Genomic DNA, 20,844 nt, shown 5'->3' on the forward strand with positions numbered 1-20,844 from the left:
GACACGGGGAGAACATAAGAACTCCTTGCAGATGTTGACCTGGCTGGGATTCTAACCGGGGGACCCTGCGCTGCAAGGCAAGAGAGCTAACCACTACGCCACCCTGCTGCCACTACATGCTAATACAGGTAGGTTATCAATCTTCTACTATCCTTATTCATCTTTTACTCACTTTTGGAACATAATCACACCCCAAGAGGATTGCCAGGCTAACCAGCGACTCCCTGTCCAGACCCAGCTTATCCTGAATGGCGGATGCTTTGTAGCAGTCCACATGCGGATCCTGCAGTAAAACAAAGACAATGGAGATTAGACTTTCCTTCAGCACAAGAGATGATCAGAACCGTTGGACCAATCACGGTGGCATCGCAAGAGCCATGAGAGCCTTCCACTGAAGCCTCGCTGAGTGCAGCTATAATGCAGGAGGGTAAGCATATTTATTTATTTATTATATTTATAAAGCGCCAACATATTACGCAGCATAGAAAACCATATCATCACTTTGTGACAAATCCACCAATCATTTTATTCCTCTCTGACATTCCTACATGTTCTAAAGGCAACCTGGACATCCAATACCCCCAGTGTGCAGGGCAGTTATAGCCTGCCTATATGCTACACTTAAGGTGCCCATACATCTATCAACTTGGCAGCCATTCAACCATCTGATTTGCTTATTATCAAATCAGAGGGTAATTGTTGCCGCCAAGAGCATGCCCGATATGGTGCAACCAATTTCAAACCAATCAATTGTTTGCATGTATCGATCGGACATGCTGCAAGAGGTTGGGCCGTCGTGGTCGATCAGGTGCATGGCAATTACGATGAGCGATATCCGGACAAGCGATGAACGTGACGAAAAACCCCGGCGTTGCCCCCCCTAGTGTATAAATGTGCCCATGTGTATGCATTTATATGTAACCTGTCCTTTGTCACTATCGGCACGGTGCCCGCCCATCCATCTCCTGAATCCCCGTATCTTCCCTTAGTGTATACCGCTAAAGGAAGAGCAGAGGGTCCCGAAGATGGATGGGCACTGCTGGGCGGGCGACACACGACAGGCAGTGTTCTCCCCAGGCCCTTTTAGCTGGGTGCTCCACCCGGCTAATTTTGGTGAACACCCGGCTGTCATCGGCTCACCTCCTTCTGAGGCCTCAATTCACGGAGCATTACCAAACATTTATCAAACACTTTATCAAACGTTTGATAATTTACCACATGGGTAAAATCTCACTAAACGTTTGATAAAGTGTTTGATAAACGTTTGATAATGCTTCGTGAATTGAGGCCTATGCTGTAAGCAGAGTTGAACCAGCCCCGCATTCCCCCAATCGTTCCCCAACCGGCTACTTCTTCATGCCACCTGGCTGGAAAAAATTCTGGGGAGGACGCTGGACAGGTAATGTATAAATGCATACACACGAGGGTACAATTATACATTAGGGGGGCAGAGGCAAGGCATCAAACTTGGCTGATTCCCAAAAGATTTCAGCATGAAAATGATTGGTAATCGGCCTGTGATGTATGGGCAGCCAACAGATCTCTCTCTAATCCGATTCGATAAGAGAGAGATTTGTCTCTTGGTCGAATCTGCCCTCCATCGCTAGATGTATGGCTAGCTTTAAAGGAATCATCAGGTAAAAAATAAAAAAAAAATCAGCTTTACTCACCTGGGGCTTTCTCCAGCTGACTGTCCCACGCTGACCGCTCCGCTCTCCCCCGCCGTCCCGGGCTCCCCACACGGTGTTGAAGCCGACCTCAAGGCCGTCCTTACTGCGTCTGTGTGAAGCGCCGCTGTCAATCATGGCCACGTTGTGTGCAGCGCACACTAATGCCTGGAACCCACTAGCAGTACTTTTATAAGCGCTTGTGATTTGAAATGCTCATGCTAATGTAATGCTATGGGTGGGATCCCACTTGAGCGATGCAAGCGATTAAAAAAAAAAAAATTAAAAAAAATCCCCCATAGTGTTTCATTAGCAAGAGCTTTACAAAGCGCTGCCAGTGGGTCCCAGGCGTAAGAGAGGACTGCAAATAGCCACTGCCAGGTCATGCTATATTCCCTTAGTGGGCAGTGCTAAATATCACTTCAACCAAATCTGAGCTGCAAACATGAAAAAAGTATGTGTGCAATTATTTTCCTTAGCCAGAGTTTTTGCTTTCAGCTGTGTTCAGGTACACCTTAAAGAGGCACTATTGAGAACAAAAAAGGTTTAGGGGTTTTTGTAAGCACCACAGCTGAAGCCACTAGGCCACGCTCAGCAGGCAGTAGCACTGTTAGGGATTCTTGCCCAAGGTCTCTTTAGTGTCTAGGTGTTGGCTTAGTGCACAGGAAGAGATGAAATTCAAACTCTGGCCCCCTGTGTCAGAGACAGAGCTCACTGCACTATCCTGTTACACCCTGCAGCACTTGTGCAGGAGACAAGGAAAGCCCAGTTCTGCCATTTCCTGTATGTCAGGAGTTCCATACATACAGAGCAGAGGATAGGGTGTCCCAGGCAGAGCTCTCACCCAGTGCACTATCCTGTTACACCCCGCAGCACTTGTGCAGGAGACCAGGAAAGCCCAGTTCAGCCATTTCCGGTATGTCAGGAGTTACATACATACAGAGCAGAGGATAGGGTGTCCCAGGCAGAGCTCTTACCCAGTGCACTATCCTGTTACACCCCGCAGCACTTGTGCAGGAGCCAAGGAAACCCCAGTTCAGCCATTTCCGGTATGTCAGGAGTTACATACATACAGAGCAGAGGATAGGGTGTCCCAGGCAGAGCCAATGCAATAGCAATTACAACTGCTGCAGGGGGTAACAGGAGCTACACTGCTGTAAGAGAACGTAAAGAGGTGCCAGTGAGGCAGCTATGGAAGGTTAGAACATACCAAGACAAATAACATTTATATTGTGCTTTACTCCTGGCGGACTCAAAGCACCAGAGCTGCAGCCACTAGGGAGCGCTCTATAGGCAGTAGCAGTGTTAGGGAGTCTTGCCCAATGCCTCCTCACTGAATAGATGCTGGCTTACTGAACAGGAAGAGCAGAGATGCGAACCTGGGTCTCCTATGTCAGAAGCAGAGTCCTTAAAGGACAACTGTAGTGAAAGATATAGGGAGACTACCATATTTACTTCCTAATAAGGAATACTAGTTGCCTGGCCTCCCTGCTGCTCCTTTGCCTCTAATACTTTTTGCCATAAACCCTGAACAAGCATGCAGCAGATCAGGCGTTTCTGACATTGTCAGATCTGACAAGCTTAGCTGCATGCTTGTTTCTGGTCTAATTCAGACATGACTGCAGACAAATAGAGCAGCATAGCTGCCAGGCAACTGGTATTGTTTAAAAGCAAATAAATATGGTAGCCTCCATGTACCTCTCACTACAGTTGTCCTTTAACCAGTACACAGACTAACAAGCACACTATCCGTCCACAGCCTTTAACATTTTATTCATTATTTTTTATACCTTTCAGGTTCATAACACAATTTATTATGTTTATTATAAATTCTATTTTCATTGACTGCCCCTATTTAGGATACAAGAGTAATTTTTGTACAGTGACTGCAATACCCTGAATCGATCACCACTTACGAAGTTAACCGCTTATGTAAGACATGCGGATCTGTGCTGCAATGGCTAAGCACTGCAGCAAGAGGCAATGCGAATTGCTTCCTACCCTTCAGAAAATAGTAGCATTGCATGCAAACAGCAACAGTGACACCTAGAGGATGAGGAGTGCAATCCGAAGACATAACAACAAAAGTTGTTTAGGTGATACCTTTAATGACTATCTGTACAAGATTTCTTTGCAAGCTTTCAAAACTAAGTTTCTTCTTCAGGCATGTTTCAGAGCTGGATCAGAACCATGCCTGAGGAGTGCAATGTCACCCACATTAAAAGTGATTTTCACAACCCAAAGTGACTTTGTATGCAACAAGCATCGTTCTGTTTGAACACAATGTATGACCGTTTTCATTCAATAAACGTTTTATGAAAAAAAAAGTGATTTTCAGCTCTGTTGGCCTCATTTAACCCCCCTAGCGGTATGAAAAATTCCGCCAGGGGGCAGCGCAGCAGTTTTTTTTTTTTTTTTTTAAATCATGTAGCGAGCCCAGGGCTCGCTACATGATAGCCGCTGCTCAGCGGCATCCCCCCGCCCGCTTCGATCGCCTTAGGCGATCTCCGATCAGGAAATCCCGTTCAAAGAACGGGATTTCCTGGAGGGCTTCCCCCGTTGGCTGGCCGCTGGCTGGCACTGATTGGCCAGGCAGCGCACGGGGTCTGGGGGGGGGGGGGGGCGCGCCGCAACGAATAGCGGCGATCGTGCGCGGGCCGGCGGCGATCAGTGTGCTGGCGGAGCTAGCAAAGTGCTAGCTGCGTCCAGCAAAAAAAAAAAATTATGTAAATCGGCCCAGCAGGGCCTGAGCGGCACCCTCGGGCGGCTTACCCCGTGTCACACACGGGGTTACCGCTAAGGAGGTTAAAGGGAGGGTTCACGGAGTTAGTTAAAAAAATAAAAATACTAATCCACTTACCTGGGGCTTCCTCCAGCCCGTGGCAGGCAGGACGTGCTCTCGGCGCTGCTCCGCAGGCTCCCGGACTTCTCCGGTGGCGCACTGGACCTGGTCAGGCCGGCTTCCAAGTCGGGCTCTTGTGCGCTCCAACGTGCATCTCACGTGGTCGCTCTAACGTCATCGGACATCCTCCAGGCTGTACTGCGCAAGCGCAGTAGTTCTGTACCAGTGCAGTACAGTCAGTAGGATGTCCGATGACGTTAGTGCGAAAGCGTGAGATGCACGTTGGAGCGCAAGGAGAAGCACGACCAAGAAGCTGGCCTGGCCAGGTCGGGTGTGCCACCGGAGAAGACCGGGACCCTGCGGAGCGGCGCCGAGGGCACGTCCTGCCTGCCACGGGCTGGAGGAAGCCCCAGGTAAGTTGATTAGTATTTTTATTTTTTTTAACCAACTCCGTGGACCCTCCCTTTAAAGCCCATTTTCAGCCAATATTATATTTACTCTGTGACCTCTTGTCCCTTCCCTGTACGCTATCAATAATAGTCTAAAACCATAAAATAGGTTGCACATTATGCCTATTGGAAGAAACTATAATTAAAGGACCGATATCATGAAAAAATGTAAAATTGAAAATATATACAAATTAAGTGTATATTTCTCCCAGGGATAAAAAGCACTCTAAATGACCTTTTTCCTATGCCGGGACTCACTACGGGCACTTTGCGGAAGCGCAAAGTTTGTCTGTGATTTACATAATCACGGAAGTGCAGCGATTTTTATATACTGTAGCCACTGATGCAATCGCTCCGGGTTCACTACCAAACTGCTGCAAGCAGCGTTTTGCAATTGTTCTGCGATCACAACGCTGCTTGTGGTACCACCCTCATCAGGATCCACTGACTGATCGCCGGCGTTTGGCAAGCACTGCCAAAGCACGCTTAGTGGGTCCCAGCCCGTACGCTGGGTACACACCATACAATGTTCACTTTACATCAATAGGAAATTTCTCATTGTTTGATAATCTCTAGCATGTCTGACCTGCTTACAATCAAGAAAGGGATCGACTTTGCGATCAGTATTGCAAAAAAAGAAAAGAAAAGGGAAACAGAATTCCCTTTCTTGAAGTAGATTGGATATGATGGAAATTATATGTCGGGTTAATTGCATGGCGTGTAAAAGGCATTACAGTAGGTAGTGGAAACCTGACGTGTTTTGGACTTGTCTATTACCTCATGGGGGATTCTTAGGTATTTCTTTACTTACAAAACCATCTACTGAAGGGCAGTTGCTCAGTACATTATCTCCATGCAAAATACAGTACATGCACCAGTCCCAAAAGTCCAGCAACAAAATTGGCGAAGCATTTGCCAAAGTCACCTGGCGCAAAACAATTTCAGTGTCACAGCTGTGTTTGGCGCTAAGGTCTGGTTCACACTGGGGCACTTCTCTGGAGCGTGCTCACTGCAGCGTTAACAATTATTTGTATAAATACAACCTATTATTTTTATTGTATTACTTATTAATCACACAGCTAGTCCAAAGTGCTCTGGCTAAAGCTAAATACTCACCTTGCGACCCAGGAAGATGGATCCAGAGGATGTAAGTCAAGCATTCGCTGTACTTTGCGCAGAGTCCTCGGTGATCTTAAAGATCCGATCCACCCCGGCGGTTGTCATCGCCACGTGACACTAAACAGTGATCATGCGCTTGTACCCATGTCGCAAGATCACAGACACAATCGCTTGTAGCTCAAAGTATCGACGGTTGGTGGGAAAATCGGGTTGTAGGTACGGGGCTTTCGTTTGACTGTACCCTCAGATTCCTTCCCCACCAAGACATCAGCCCAGATTGCATCCTTGATGGTCAGGCAGCTGGAGGGTTCACATGCACAGGTCAGCGCTGCTTGTTAGAAATATCACGGAAACAGGACACCTGCGGCTTACCTTGACATTCATGGTGAAATTCCTATAGACTGTTTGAGCTCCATATAGGAACACATCCCCATCGTTGGTAATACATCCATCAACATGGCCTTTGGCATCGAGATAAGCGCACATTGCCTCAGCTTCTCCTGCAGCTTGTACCCAAGGGACACCCAGACAGTCCAACATGCAGAGGCACTACAGACAAAGCAGAGCAGATGCCGCTTTATGGAGGAACAGCATTCAGAACTATTACAGCAAAGTTCACAGTATCCGGCGCCAGTGGGGATCGCCTGATGCCAGAATACATGTACTTGCGCAACCGGCTGTAAAAGCACAACCCCCCCCCCCCCCCCTCCCCATGCAGCATAACATACTCACTGAGTGTCTAGCGCTGTTTTCTAACCTTCCTGTAGCTCCTAGTGGCTTTCCAGTGTCCTCCATGTACGACTCCCAACGTGTCACCTGACCAGCGTCACGTGAGATGACGGGAGTTGTGCACAGATGCCAGAAAGCCACTAGGAGTTACAGGAAGGTTAGAGGATGGCACTGGACACTCGGTGAGTATTTTTTGCTCTGCAAAACCCCCAAAGCACCGTCCTCCTTATCCCCTCAGGCATAGCGGTTAGTTGAGACTTCCAGTTGCCCGAGTTCCGGATAACAGGGACTTTGCTATATACAGAAGTGCTCCTCAGCCTTCTTTTACACTGAAAACCACAATGTGATACCGATCTTGATGCAATTTTCACTGTATGTTATTGCCAGCCAAATTGTATTTTTCACCAGCTAAGGTGCCCATTAACGGTACAATTTTTTCATCCGATGCAATCATTCAATTCGATTGGCGGAATAAAAAGTAATCTGAAGGTAATTATCAGTTGTGTGCATAAGCTGGATGATTATGGCACTTCCTCCCTTCAGATCCGATACAAAATCCAACATTCTGATCGACGAAAATTTTTATTTCAAATCGACCATACAATCAACGCGTTTTGTACTATGCACTCATCAGGGGCTGGAGACGTATGACCAATCAGCAGTTTTTATACTCCCTAGACCAGGTGGGTGTGGACATTGAAGGTGCTCCGCGAATTCTGGGCTCCGATTGGCTGCCTGGGGAGAGGGGACTGCAGTTAGCTAGAGTATAGCGTGCAAAGAGCTGGCTGTGAGGGCTGGAACGCATGCTGGGACAGATGGGAGAGGTGGTGAAGCGCATAAGGCGTTCCCCAGTATGTGATCTTGCTATGACTCGTAAGCCTAGGAGGCGAACTAGCCGCTGATTGGATGCCGGCCTGCTGGAGGAAGATGATACATTCAAATATGTACATGTGCGCGCAGAGGGGAGTGTAGGGAGTATAAAAACTGCTGATTGGTCATACGTCTCCAGCCCCTGATGAGTACGTAGTACAAAATGCGTTGGGCGGAGCCTAAAGACGTGGACTGCTGACGGCTATTGGATTTTATAGGCTCGTTTTAAAGGATACCCGAAGTGACATGATGAGATAGACATGGGTATGTACAGTGCCTGGCACACAAATAACTATGCTGTGCTCCTTTTTTTCTTTCTCTGTCTGAAAGAGTTAAATATCAGGTATATAAGTGGCTGACTCAGTCCTGACTCAGACAGAAAGTGACTACAGTGCGACCCTCACTGATGAGAAATTCCAACTATAAAAACACTTTCCTAGCAGAAAATGGCTTCGGAGAGCAAAAAACAGATTAAAAAGGGGAATTTCTTATCAGTGAGGGTCACACTGTAGTCACTTCCTGTCTGAGTCAGCCACTTACATACCTGATATTTAACTCTTTCAGACAGAGGAAGAAAAAAGGAACACAGCCTAGTTATTTGTGTGCTAGGCACTGTACATACCCATGTCTATCTCATCATGTCACATGTCACTTCGGGTATCCTTTAAAGTGGATCATGTGAGTGCACTACTTTTAATTATTAAAGTATGTATTAAAGTGATGGTTTTACACTATGAAGATTCCCTTCAGTTATTAGGATAATCCTCTTGTGGATTACAATTGCTGTGGAAACGGTGTACTAAGCTTGGAGGGCTGAGGAGCTGCATCAGGCCTGGATCCTAACAAATGCTGTTGCTGCTGTTTTATAATCTTGACAGCGTTGTGATAAGGTGAGAGGACAAGTGCGCCTGTGTGTATTGCAGCATCTTGGTGGAGGCAGTGTGGAGTGAAGGAGTTTGGTCACTGGTTATAAAAGGAGTATGCTGTCTGTGATTGGGCAGTCACCCTAAAAGGAGAGGAGCTGTGATTCTCGTTTGTGTTGTGGGATCACACAAGATACGAAGATACACTTGAGTCACACTATGTTTGTTTTATCTTTTGTCTTTATTTTTATGTTGGATGGAGTGAAGAAAGACCCAGAAGTTTGAAAATTGGGAATATTTCTTAATGAGAGCGCAGTATCCATGGGACTGATAAATGTCATAAATAAAACTTATTTTATACAATATTCATTTATAGATTTAGTCAAGGTTTGCCCATTTAGGGCGTGTTCACACTAAGGGCGTTTTGCTGCACTGCTGCTATAGCCGCTAATCAGGTGCTACTCGGGCCGCACAGACGTCCCGCCCTCGGTGTCCCCTCTGAATTCAGAGCTGTCGGCAGCTCTGAATTCTTGTGGTCTGGAGCTCCAGACGTGCCAACTGCGCATGTGTGGTCCCGTCCGCACATGCTCCATGATCGCACTCCTGTCACCGGAAGCATCTGCACATGTGCAGTTCTCAAAATGAATGAACTGCGCATGCGCAGTGCACTCCCAACATCGTGAGCACAATCGTGTATTGTGGAGCACGCATGCACAGTGGAGCTCCAGACGGAAGGAATTTAAAAGCTTCCAGAACTGGGGGACTCAGAGGATGCTGAGGGACCTGCCAGACTCAGACTATGGAGGGCTAGAAGAAGCCACAGATAAGTTAAAATCCCCAGGTTTGCTTACAGTTTAGTTGTGCTTTAAAGCAGACCCAAACCAAACATTTTTTTTTTTTAATTCAAAATATTTAGTTGCACCCTTCTGACACATACAAAGATAAATAAACGCTCCTTCAAGCCTATGACCATTTCAGTACATACTTTTCACCCTTCTTTTTTAATAACTAGGGTTTTACAGGTGGCAGCCATTAGCAATTCCTCCTTTGCCGGACACCACCTACTCCACCAGTTTGCCGGATTCTGTCCCGGCAATATGAAAGGAAGGGAGAGGTTCCTTCAATAAATGTAAAATATTTTTTGTTTATCATCATGCAGCTGAAAAAAAGCTGCTATTTATTATTATAATTTAGAAAAATAGATTTTATTTCTGAAATCTTGTGTTTTTAATTTGGGTCCACTTTAAGTGGAGGATGAAGGGGTGGAGGATAGAGTGGTGGAGGATGGAGTGGTGGAGGATGGAGTGGTGGAGGATGGAGTGGTGGAGGATGGAGTGGTGGAGGATGAAGGGGTGGAGGATGGAGTGGTGGAGGATGGAGTGGTGGAGGATGGAGTGGTGGAGGATGGAGTGGTGGAGGATGGAGTGGTGGAGGATGGAGTGGTGGAGGATGGAGTGGTGGAGGATGGAGTGGGAAACTTCAACAGAAAAGAGAATGGTCGTGATTCATCATCAACAATATCAAACATCAACTGCACACACTAAACACTTTTGCTCAAGACGATCACGAGAGATTATTTTAGCAAAGTAAAATGTATATGTACTTCGCCATACAGTCTAGAAAGAGTTGGTAATCCACATGACTTACCTCCTTCAGGACAGACCTGAAATAGGACCGCCCAGGTTTGCTTGGAGCTGGTTTGGAGGACGGGCCGAATCTCATCTCATTCCTCTTGTTCATCGTGTTAGCTTTAATTTTGGGGGCTTCACCTTCTGTCACAAAGACCAGCTTCACTCCCATTAGGCTCAAGGAGGAGACACGGAAGAAAAGATTTCTTTGGGAAAAGAACCTCGCATTAGTCAGTGCAAGGTGAGAGCAAACGCCATGCAGATAATGTCATGGCAGGGAACCTGGGGCTGCAGTGCTGCAAGGTGAGAGTGCTAGCCACCTACCAAATATTCTCAGGAGATATGCCTTGTATATGCCTGGGCAACAGCATTTCAAACCAAATTCCATGTCATTTTTACATTTTAGTCTTGAATAGAGTGGGTTTCTTTAAATGGGGAGGGGTTTATTGCTGAGGCCTCCTGTGCGTAGTTTCCCTTCACTCCCTGTTCCTGAGACCTCCATGGAGTTTTGGGTTCTTAATAGGGAAAACTTGTGGTCTGAGGGACGGAAAATGAAGGTAAGCAAAAAAAAGACTGGTCGGGCATTATATCAAGTATTGCCATTCGGGTTCAAATGGACTTTGATTTGTCTCAGGTTTCCTTTAAGGCTACGGGAGGCTGGAATAATTCCTCCCGTATCATGTATAGTTTTAACAGAAAAGCTAAGGTAAGATTGCATAAATTTTGTACAATCACAATGGATAGTGCATAGCAAGCTTTAGACCAGGGGTGTCAAACTCAAATACAAAGTGGGCCGAAATTGAAGACTGGGACCTAGTCGTGGGCCAACCTCAATGTATACTGGTCACCTTATCAAGTTCCCTGGTGTCTAATGGCCCCCCTCCAAACCCTATACAGCTCCCTGTTGTCTAGTGCCCCCCCCCCCATACAATTCCCTGGTGTCTAGTGGTACCCACCATCTCCTATACAGTTCCCTAGTGTTTAGTGCTTTCCCCCTCCCTCCCCATACAGTTCCATAGTGTTTAGTGCTTTCCCATACCTTCCCCATATGGCTTCATCTCCAATACAGCTTCCCTGGTGGTCTAGAGCAGGGCTTTTCAACCCTGTCCTCAAGTACCACCAACAGTACATGTTTTGAGAAAACCACAAACATTCACATGTGAGGTAATTAGTGTCTCAGCAGAGCTGATTAACTACCTCTGTGGATTTCCACAAAACATGCACTGTTGGTGGTACTTAAAGACAGGGTTGAAAAGCCCTGGTCTAGAGTGGGCCAAACATAATGCAATGTGGGGAAACCACTTGAGGGCCAAATGTAATGGCTCTGAGGGCTAGATTTGGCACACGGGCTGGAGTTTGACATGTGTGCTTTAGACTATACAGTGTTCAAGTCTTCTTTATACTATGAATAATTATTCAACATGCTATACCATGTGCATATGCAATCACATTGTAAGTGGTAATTCAGACAAATCTAGTAAGAAAACAAGGTATGGGAAATGCTTGAGTCAGTGACTGTGAACAAAGATGTAGGTCAGATGATAGTAATGGGTGGATGTTGGCTGCATAAGAATGCCCTCCAGGATATTTAGGTCTGTGCTCTGTTGCCTGTAACAGCAGAACAACTGTGCAAGCTAAAACTTAAACAAAAACAAAAGGTACTTACGTATTATACCATCTACACATCTACACGCCTCCTGTTCAAATTATGTTTGTTCCCCTGGCAAAATCTAACCATTGTTGGAAAGCCAAAGGTTTTGGCTTTCAGGCTCACGAGTTGTTCCGATGCACTGTTCCCAAGTTATGCAGTGTGAAATGAGGGTTATCCACTCCTGCACCCAGACGTCCCAGCTTGATGCACTCTGGTTTAGTGGTGGCACACACTGGCTGCATTTTGCACTGCGTTTGCATTTTAAAAAATGCATCCTCATTGACCGGAATGAAAATAGCAGTAATAACGCCAGAATTGCATGGTTTTTCAAAATTGCGGCATTTTTACCTCCACTTTTGGTTTTCAATTTCAGCCCCACTACCTCCGATACTTGGGTGTCCACATATGTACAGTAATAGAATTGAGGACCTTTACCACTGGAACTATGCTCAAACAATACCGTCACTTATTCAAGGATTTACACACTTGGCATACATACTCTCTATCATGGTTATGCTGGATCTCGGCGGTCAAGATGACTCTCCTCCCAAGGCTTACATATATCTTTAGGGTTCTACCAATCCCAGTCTTCAGGAAAGACCTTGCTAAATTGCAAAAGAACATTTTTTTTAATTTATATGGGCCCATAAACGCCCAAGAATACCTATTGAGCGTATGCACTGGCACGAGTCCAAAGGTGGCCTTTCTGTACCTAATCTTGCTAAATACTATGTAGCCTCCCAATTATCCCAACTTCCACTAATATTTGGAGGACCTCAAGCCCCTATTTGGGCAAGCCTTGAAAACAAGATCTTAGCTCCATACTCTTGGCAAGGTCTTCTCTGGGCCTCCTCCAGGGCACACAAATCAGTTAAACGGTTATCGCCAATAACCTACTACTCTAACAGTTTGGAATGATGCCAGATTTAACAATTTTGTTCCAGTCATCTACACCCCCACTTTTGCACTTCTGGAGTAAACTGGACTTTCCTAGCAGCCTGTCCTCGTCAGCCTTTCACTGGTGGGCCTCTCATGGTTTAAATTCCTTGCAAAAGTTCTTGATTGATGGCAAAATACCCTCTCTCTCTCAGCTGCGTACTACCTTTCAGGTTCCAGGGACTGATGCTTTCAGCTCTATCATTATATAAGGTACCTCGACTCTAAGCTTTCGTTTATCTCAAAATGGGAATCAGACTTAAAACTGAACAAGATAGCTGCTCTGATGCCCTTTGAAACCCTAGCTAAAGGCAGCCTTTATAGCACTCACATAGAAGTTTATATCCAACTTCTTCACTGCAACTATTTAACTCCCCATAGGTTACATTTATTTGATAGCTCTGTATCTGACTGTTGCTCCAGGGGTTGTAGAGGTCTGGGCTCTCTTGTCCATGTTTGGTGGACCTGTCACAAAGTCTCTAATTTTTGGAACAAAATTATTCAGCTTATCTCCCGAACTTAACAAAAAACAATAATCAAAGATCCATGGTCAATTCTCTTAGGCCATAAACAGGCCTCTTTGCGACATCTGAGCACAGGCTGATGCAACATGTCCTGAATGCTGCCAAAACCCATATAGCTGCTAGTTGGCAAACCAGACCCTTATCTGTCACAAATGTTATCAAACAGATTGACTCAAACAATCCGTTTGATTGGTTTGGTTGACAGAACTGACAACTTTTTGAAAACCTGGACCCCATGGTTAGACAGAAAACACTGTCCAACACTCAACATGTTAGCGTGATTATTGTCTCTATCTTTCATGTACGTAAGACTCCATAACACATACCCTCTGAGTGATCTTCCCTTGGACACTCGACATATCAAGACCAGTGGAGACCATGAGGTAATCTTAGTCTAATTATTTCTTCCTGTATTTTGTTATATTCATAATACATTGCGGCTTTCCATATATATATATATATATATATATATATATATATATATATATATATATATATATATATATATATATATTATTCCTGTACTTGCTACTTCCTACTCTTTTCTCTTAGAAATTGCTCAATACAGAAATGTTTTGAAACTAAAATAACCAACAACATAGGAGTGTGCTATTCCTCAGCTTGGTACTATACAATCAATGCATAAAATAGCTATAGTCCCTTTTCATATAAAAGTTTTTGCACATTTCAATACACTTCTTATGCACTCTAATCCACGTTAAAGGGAGTATGAAGTGTTTTTAAAAATAAGAAACATATACTCACCTAAGGAGAGGGAAGTCTCTGGGTCCTATAGAGCCTTCCCGTCGTTCTTACGGTGTCCGCGTTCCCCCGCAGACTCCCCTGTTAGCAGTCCACCACCAATTGGTCGTAGACTGCTCTCTTCCGTGTTGGGCTGGCTTAACCATCTTAGCGGTATGGACGAGCTCAGCTCGTCCACCACCGCCGATGGCTGCCGCTCAGGCCCTGCTGGGCCGATTTTGTTCAAATAAAGAGCAGCACACGCAGCCGGCACTTTGCCAGCCGCGTGTGCTGCCCGATCGCCGCCGCTCTGCGGCGATTCGCCGCGAGCAGCGGCGAAAGAGGGTCCCCCCAGCCGCCTGAGCCCAGCGTAGCCGGAACAAAAAGTTCCGGCCAGCGCTAAGGGCTGGATCGGAGGCGGCTGACGTCAGGACGTCGGCTGACGTCCATGACGTCACTCCGCTCGTCGCTATGGCGACGATCTAAGCAAAACAAGGAAGGCCGCTCATTGCGGCCTTCCTTGTTTATTCTGGGCGCCGGAGGCGATCGGAAGAACGCCTCCGGAGCGCCCTCTAGTGGGCTTTCATGCAGCCAACTTTCAGTTGGCTGCATGAAATAGTTTTTTTTTAATTTAAAAAAAACCCTCCCGCAGCCGCCCTGGCGATCTTAATAGAACGCCAGGGTGGTTAATGAATCTTCGGAAAGCACTTGGGATTCCAAAGACGGGCCGCACCATACTGCACACGTGCGAGCGCCCTCTCTGGGGCACTCACACATGCGCAGTACAGTGCCGGCGGTCTTTGGGAGCCAGAGTGCTTCCAAAGACTGCCAAAGTCTCCCGCAGCAGGAGATTCAAATGGAGATTCTGGCCATGTGTCACTACCTGGATTTATTAGTCTCCACAGGGCGGAGGCTATATTTTTTTTTTTGGGGGGGGGGGGGGGGGGGTGAGCTTTAACTATTTTATGCATTATCTGCATCTCCTGCTTCTGTACCTGAGCCTCTAGATATAGAGGAACTGGTCCTTGGATCAGATCGGTCTCATCAACAGCGTAGCGGAGGGCAACAGCTGGCACTTCTGGAACATCGAGGCGCAGGAGTGGACAGAGCAGCCAGGTGCAGTGGACACCCCTCCAACAGTGCACAACTCAGAACAGTGCATCGGAACAACTGGAAAGCATCAGCAAACAAAAGCTAATGCTGAATACACGTTACGTTTTTCGGTCGATTTCCTGTTCGATCGATTTTCGATTTGTTTTTCCGCTCGATTCTCATCTTTTCTTACCAATTTCCATTCACTTCTATGAGAAATCGAGCGGTAAATGATCTAAAGTAATATCGGACACGACAGAAATTATCAATCCAACGAAAAAAACGTAACGCGTGTACCTAGCATAAGACCTAAGGCTTTCCAAAGATGGTTGGATCTTCGCAGGGGTGCATGTAAAATTTGAGTAGGAGGCTGCCTAAGTTGTTGACAGTATTATACATGAGTGCCAAACAAAATAATAACAAGGTAGGAAAGCCAGGCAACTAACAGTTTTCTAAGAGGATAGAAATGGCAGTCTCCATCTTCTTCCCACTTTCCATGACATATTTCATACACCCTATATGTGTTACTAAGCATAGTGCTGGGGGAGGACCCTGGTGACCTGGGGAAGTATCTGGGTTGCTCAGCACCTCACATGAACCCCGCAGTAAGATGGATCAAACAAGCTTTACAGTTACCTGAGATGAGGCTTGGCAACAACTCCGACCATTTGCTTCACAGACTGAGCTTCACAGACCCAAATACTCAGGTCTACAGCCAGGGTCTTCCCGCTGAGGCTCTGCAGTGGGACGTGTCGCTTCACTGGCTCCAGCACAGGCCAGAGCTCATGGACACCCATCCTGTTGTGTCACCCTCCCTTCCAGAGCACTGGAAGCAAAAAGGAAACATTAAAGGGGCTGTAACATCCAAAAATAATAAAAAAAAAAAATGCCAAAAAGTTGTTATTGCTCCACAAATATATGTAAACCCGTTTTATTAAAAAATAGGTGCCCATTTGTCCTTTTTTTTAATTTTTTTTTTTAACCTGGTCTGTGTGCCTTTGTCTACCCGCAGGAACCGTGTAGCGGCAGCAGGATTGTGGGAAGATTTTTTTTTTTTTTTTTTTTTTTTTTAGCTACTAGAGCTGAGTCAGAGCAGGATCATCCAAACAGCAAACGTAGGCAGATGCGTGGGGCCTAGTTGCTGTCAAGGGACCCACCTCTAGCCATCTCTGGCCCCTCTCCACCTCACTTACCAAAAGGACCATAAGGGGTGCCAAAACGCGTACGAGAGAGAACGGCGCCGGAGACTTGGGCGCAGGACACAGCCAGTATATGGCTAATCCTGCTGCCGCACAAGTCCGGGCCGTGTTAATTACTATTCCCCCTCCAGGCCGACATGGATAGTGGGGGAATGAAATAATTCGGCTTCCAGCAATAGCTGGAAGCCGAATTATTGTTTTAAAAGCAACTTCAGATCCGTCTTCTGACGGCGCTGAAGTTACTCCATGTGCCTGCGATAGCCGTAGTTCCTATTACGGCCTATGGTGGCGCCGGCTGCGCCCAAGTCTCCTGCGCTGCTGCGCCCAAGTCTCCAGCGCTGGATTTACCGTGTTCGTGCCAAAACTACTACCTTTCCTAGGGCTCCGTTTCATCTTAACCCATCTCTCCTACGAGTTGTTGGTGTGGGATTAGTTCTGAGGAGCAAGTTAGGCATAAAGTATGATATGGAAGGAAATTTTCACTATTGGCAAGTGTTGAGTCTCCTTTACACGGTGTGCCTCTGGGCAATTAGTTTGGGGAGGGGGCATCCTTCCATTTATGGAGAGGGCAGTAGCTTATAGTATAAGGGTTAACTGGCAGTAGTCTAGTTTAGGAGACCCAGCAGGAAACCTCATAGGGAACAGTTCTCCAATCATAGCCAGTTCTACAGGACAAAGGGGTTGTGATTGGCTCAATAGTGTGGGCATAGTTTACTACAACTTATCTGAAACCTAGCACTTCAATAGGTTTCTAACCACCCAATCATGGTAATGGGATTTCCATATGAGGTTTCCTGCTGGGTTCCTTAAAGAGAACCTGAGACTACTTAAAAAAAAAAAAATTAACATACCTGGGGCTTCCCTTAGCCTCCTTCATGCTGATTGGTCCAACGCCATCCTCCTCCGCCGCCTGCATCCTCTGCTAGGCTGCCCGGTAATTTCATACTGCGCATGCCCAACTGTGCGCCCCCATTGCCTGGAGAGAACTGCGCAGGCACAGAATGCGACGGGAGAACATGCGAGTGCACCGATCTGCGAAATTACTGGCCCGCCTAGCAGAGGATCCATGAGGCGGACGGTGAGGGCCGATCAGCCTAAAGGGGGCTGGAGGCAGCCACAGGTATTTATAAAACTTGTTTTTAAAAAGAGTACCTGAGAGGAGAATAAAGAAAGATTTGATACTTACTCAATGCCCACAAAAGCACCGCCGAGTCCCTAGGCGTCGACCGCTCACACAATTGCACTATCACAGACTCACTCGATTTTCTCCAGTAAAAGCCGAGCCTGATCGTGTCCCATGCTACTGTGCAAGTGCGAGCTGCCTGTGCAGTAGCACAGATCTGATCGCCACTGCTTTTTCTGCCTGAACGGGTCTGTGGTACAGCGCAGGCACAGTGCGGCCGCTCTTCAGGAGGTCTCAGCGCTACATCAAGCCACTGAAGGTGGACGGGGGAAGCCCATAGGATCCAGAGGCATTCCCATCTCTAATTAAGTATCAGTTTACCTCCCAGATTTGCTTTAAAGGATATTCAAGGTGATTAATGAAATCTAGCTTTACTTATCTGGGGCTTCTTCCAGCCCCTAGAGGTTATGTGTGTCCCTCTCCGCAGCTCTGGTCTTCTCCCAGATCGCACTGACAGTTTTTGAAGTATCGCTGACCCCCATGGGTCAGCATGCTCTGCGCATATGTACACCCACCCATGTCAGTGCGGACTCTCACGCGGGACAGGCCAACACCAGCAGGACCCGGGAGCAGACCAGAGCTGCGGTGAGGGACACACGTGACCTATAGAGGGTGGAAGAAGCCCCAGGTAATTAAAGATAGATTTTATGAATAATCCGATAATCTGAACATTTGTTTAGTATAGCACTTTTCTCCTGTCGGACTCAAAGTGCTCAAGAGCTGCAGCCACTGGGACACACTGTAAAGTGTCTCAGTGGCTGCAGTGTTAGGGAGTCTTGCCTTAAAGAGAACCCGAGGTGGGGTTCTGAGAACGTAATCGCCATACAGAGACTGGGTCTGCCTATAGAGCCCAGCCTCTGTTGCTAGTCAGATTCCCCCGAAGCCCCCCCCTGCGCTCTGCGAGACCCCATTAATCACAGCCGTGCTGTCGACACGCAGCTTGTCCCGGCAGGCTGTATTTACCTCTCTAATGCCAGTCTCGCTGCTCCCCCGCCTCCTGCATCGCTCCGGTCCCCGCCCACGTCCCTTCCCTTCCTGCTGATTGGAGGGAAAGGAGCGCAGGGGGGGGGGCTTAGGGGGAATCTGACTAGCAACAGAGGCTGGGCTCTATAGGCAGACCCAGCCTCTGTATGGGGATTTCGTTGTTAGAACCCCGCCTCGGGTTCTCTTTAAAATCCTTTACGGAAAAGGTACTGATCCTAGCCAGGATTCAAACCCTGGTCTCCCATGTCAAAGGCGGTGCCCTTAATCAGTACACTATCCAGCCTATAACAACCTGTTCATTCTTATCCTTCCAAATCCCCCAAGGCTCATGTCCACCGACTTCCAGGCGTAGTGCCAGATATCTCTGATCAGAGAAAGATCTGTTGGCCGACACAAACCGCAGGTCAGTCCCCAATCTATTTCACAACTTCATACAAAAAAAGAGCAAAGGATGTCTGGCACTGTAGCTTTAATGCGTCACAGCAAGTGTACAATCAATGTAACATCAAACACAAGGACAAAGTCCGTGGAAGAGGTGGTACTTATCGTGCTCTGCTGAAGGTGGGGAGGCAGCTGTGGGCGCCAGTGGGTGCACGGCCTTACAGCCGTTTCGCAATGGGATGAGCCTTGCTTCTTTGGAGGCTAATCGTGCACAATGTGCTGGATGGAAGCGGCCATTAAATCGCCTGCTTCCGTGTAGGGTCCCGCCTACCTGTAGGGAATGACGTGGGGCTCGGCCATAGGCTGGTACAGATGCGTCAGCGTGAGCGGCGCTCATGCGTCACTACATTACGGGGACGCAAATGCGTCACTGCGTATAGATGACGCGTATGTGTGGAGCTTCAAAATGTTGCGATGGCAACCTGGGCCACCCCCGGACCGCAAAACCAGGCGGCGGCTAACACCGCCGACCAATAGGCGGACAAGGGGCGGGTGCGTAAACATGCATCTCAGCTGCCAAGCAACAGGTAATAAGCAAAACTCTGCTCCATCCACGCAAGGGATAGGCTGTATTATCCGTATCCCTGAGCTTAATTAGCTGAGCGTGGGAAAAGAACATGTAGCATCTATCTTTGTCTGGCTTTCTCGATTATTTGAATACCAACGACGTGAACATGTTGTTCACGATGGAATACTCACCATACAAAGTGTATTTTTTAGATCTCGAACGAATGATCAAAGAAGGTACTGTTGTAACTAAGGGCTATCGGAAATCGTCAGCCTCTAATACCATCCTGCACTCTGAAAGCTACCATCCCCGCCATGTCACGAGATCTCTCCCATATGGCCAGTTCCTGCGGTTACGCAGGAACAACGCCAATTTGGAAGACTTCGTAGAACAGGCCACGAAGCTTAAATTACGTTTGCTCTCAAGAGGCTATGATGCGAATGAGCTTGAGCTTGCCATCAAAGAGGCCTTGAAAAAATGATAGATCTGACCTAATCAGGAGGAAAGCACCCGTTTCTAGCCATTCGAGAAAGGGTCCGGGGGTCTTCACCTTTGACTTTTCTCCAATGGAGAAAGAAATTAAAAAGGTAGTTACAAAAAACTGGCCTATCTTACTTCAGGACCCGATCCTTAAGGAGTGCTTACCATCCAAACCTTTGGTTGCCTTCAAGAGAGCACCTACTATTGGTGACCTTTTAGTCCATAGCGACTTCCGTGAGAATCCACGCCACACATGGCTTGATAAAGTGGCCACAGCAGGTAACCATCGATGTGGGGCATGCAAGGCATGCCGACACATGAAGACAGGTAATCCTACCAGCTAGGTCCGATACAAGTCAAGATCCCTTTCTTTGCTACTTGCAGGACTAATTATGTGGTCTATGCCCTATGGTGCCCGTGCCGACGTTTTTACGTCGGTAAGACTACCAGAATGGTCAAGGACAGAATTTTGGAGCATGTCCGTTTGCTACCTAAAGGCAAGGGTTGCCCCAGGGTGGTGGAGCACATGACTGTTGCCCACGGCTCTGACCCAAACCTCTTGTCCTTTGCCTGCGTGGATCGTTGTATTCTTCCACGCAGAGGTGGTAATAGGAAAAAACTGCTCCTTAAGCTTGAATCTAAGTGGATTCTCAGGGCGGACGCTATGGGCCCTCTTGGTTTAAATGATCACGTGGATCTAGCCTGCTTCCTCGACCCCTAAAATCTTTCCTCTGCATGATGGCTCTTCTTATCGTCCTTTGGTACATATTTCTTCCTTTCCCCTTCCTGTTCTCATATTCACCACACATCTGACCGCTCTAATATATTTAATCTTTTAGTCTGACTTTCTTTAATCCTTGCAATAGTTTATAATATGTTTTTAATCGGTCTGTGTGGTATCCACCTGTAATGGAGTGGCTTTTCCGTACCATGTCTCT

At 47.0% G+C, this 20,844-nt stretch overlaps 1 protein-coding gene across 1 annotated transcript in view; it reads right to left on the minus strand.

Annotated features, from left to right (window-relative positions):
• The window catches only part of GEN1 (GEN1 Holliday junction 5' flap endonuclease), a 61,347-nt gene that overhangs the window by 34,866 nt on the left and 5,637 nt on the right, over positions 1-20,844 (minus strand). Inside the window, exons 2-5 of the mRNA XM_068280270.1 lie at positions 15,748-15,937; positions 10,187-10,373; positions 6,450-6,626; positions 173-283 (exon numbers count right to left, since the gene is read on the minus strand). Of these exons, the coding sequence (XP_068136371.1) occupies positions 173-283; positions 6,450-6,626; positions 10,187-10,373; positions 15,748-15,908 (636 nt within the window). The 5' untranslated portion in view covers positions 15,909-15,937. The remainder of the gene's footprint in view (positions 1-172; positions 284-6,449; positions 6,627-10,186; positions 10,374-15,747; positions 15,938-20,844) is intronic.

Source organism: Hyperolius riggenbachi, chromosome 4, assembly GCF_040937935.1.
Source record: "Hyperolius riggenbachi isolate aHypRig1 chromosome 4, aHypRig1.pri, whole genome shotgun sequence".
Classification (NCBI taxonomy): domain Eukaryota; kingdom Metazoa; phylum Chordata; class Amphibia; order Anura; family Hyperoliidae; genus Hyperolius; species Hyperolius riggenbachi.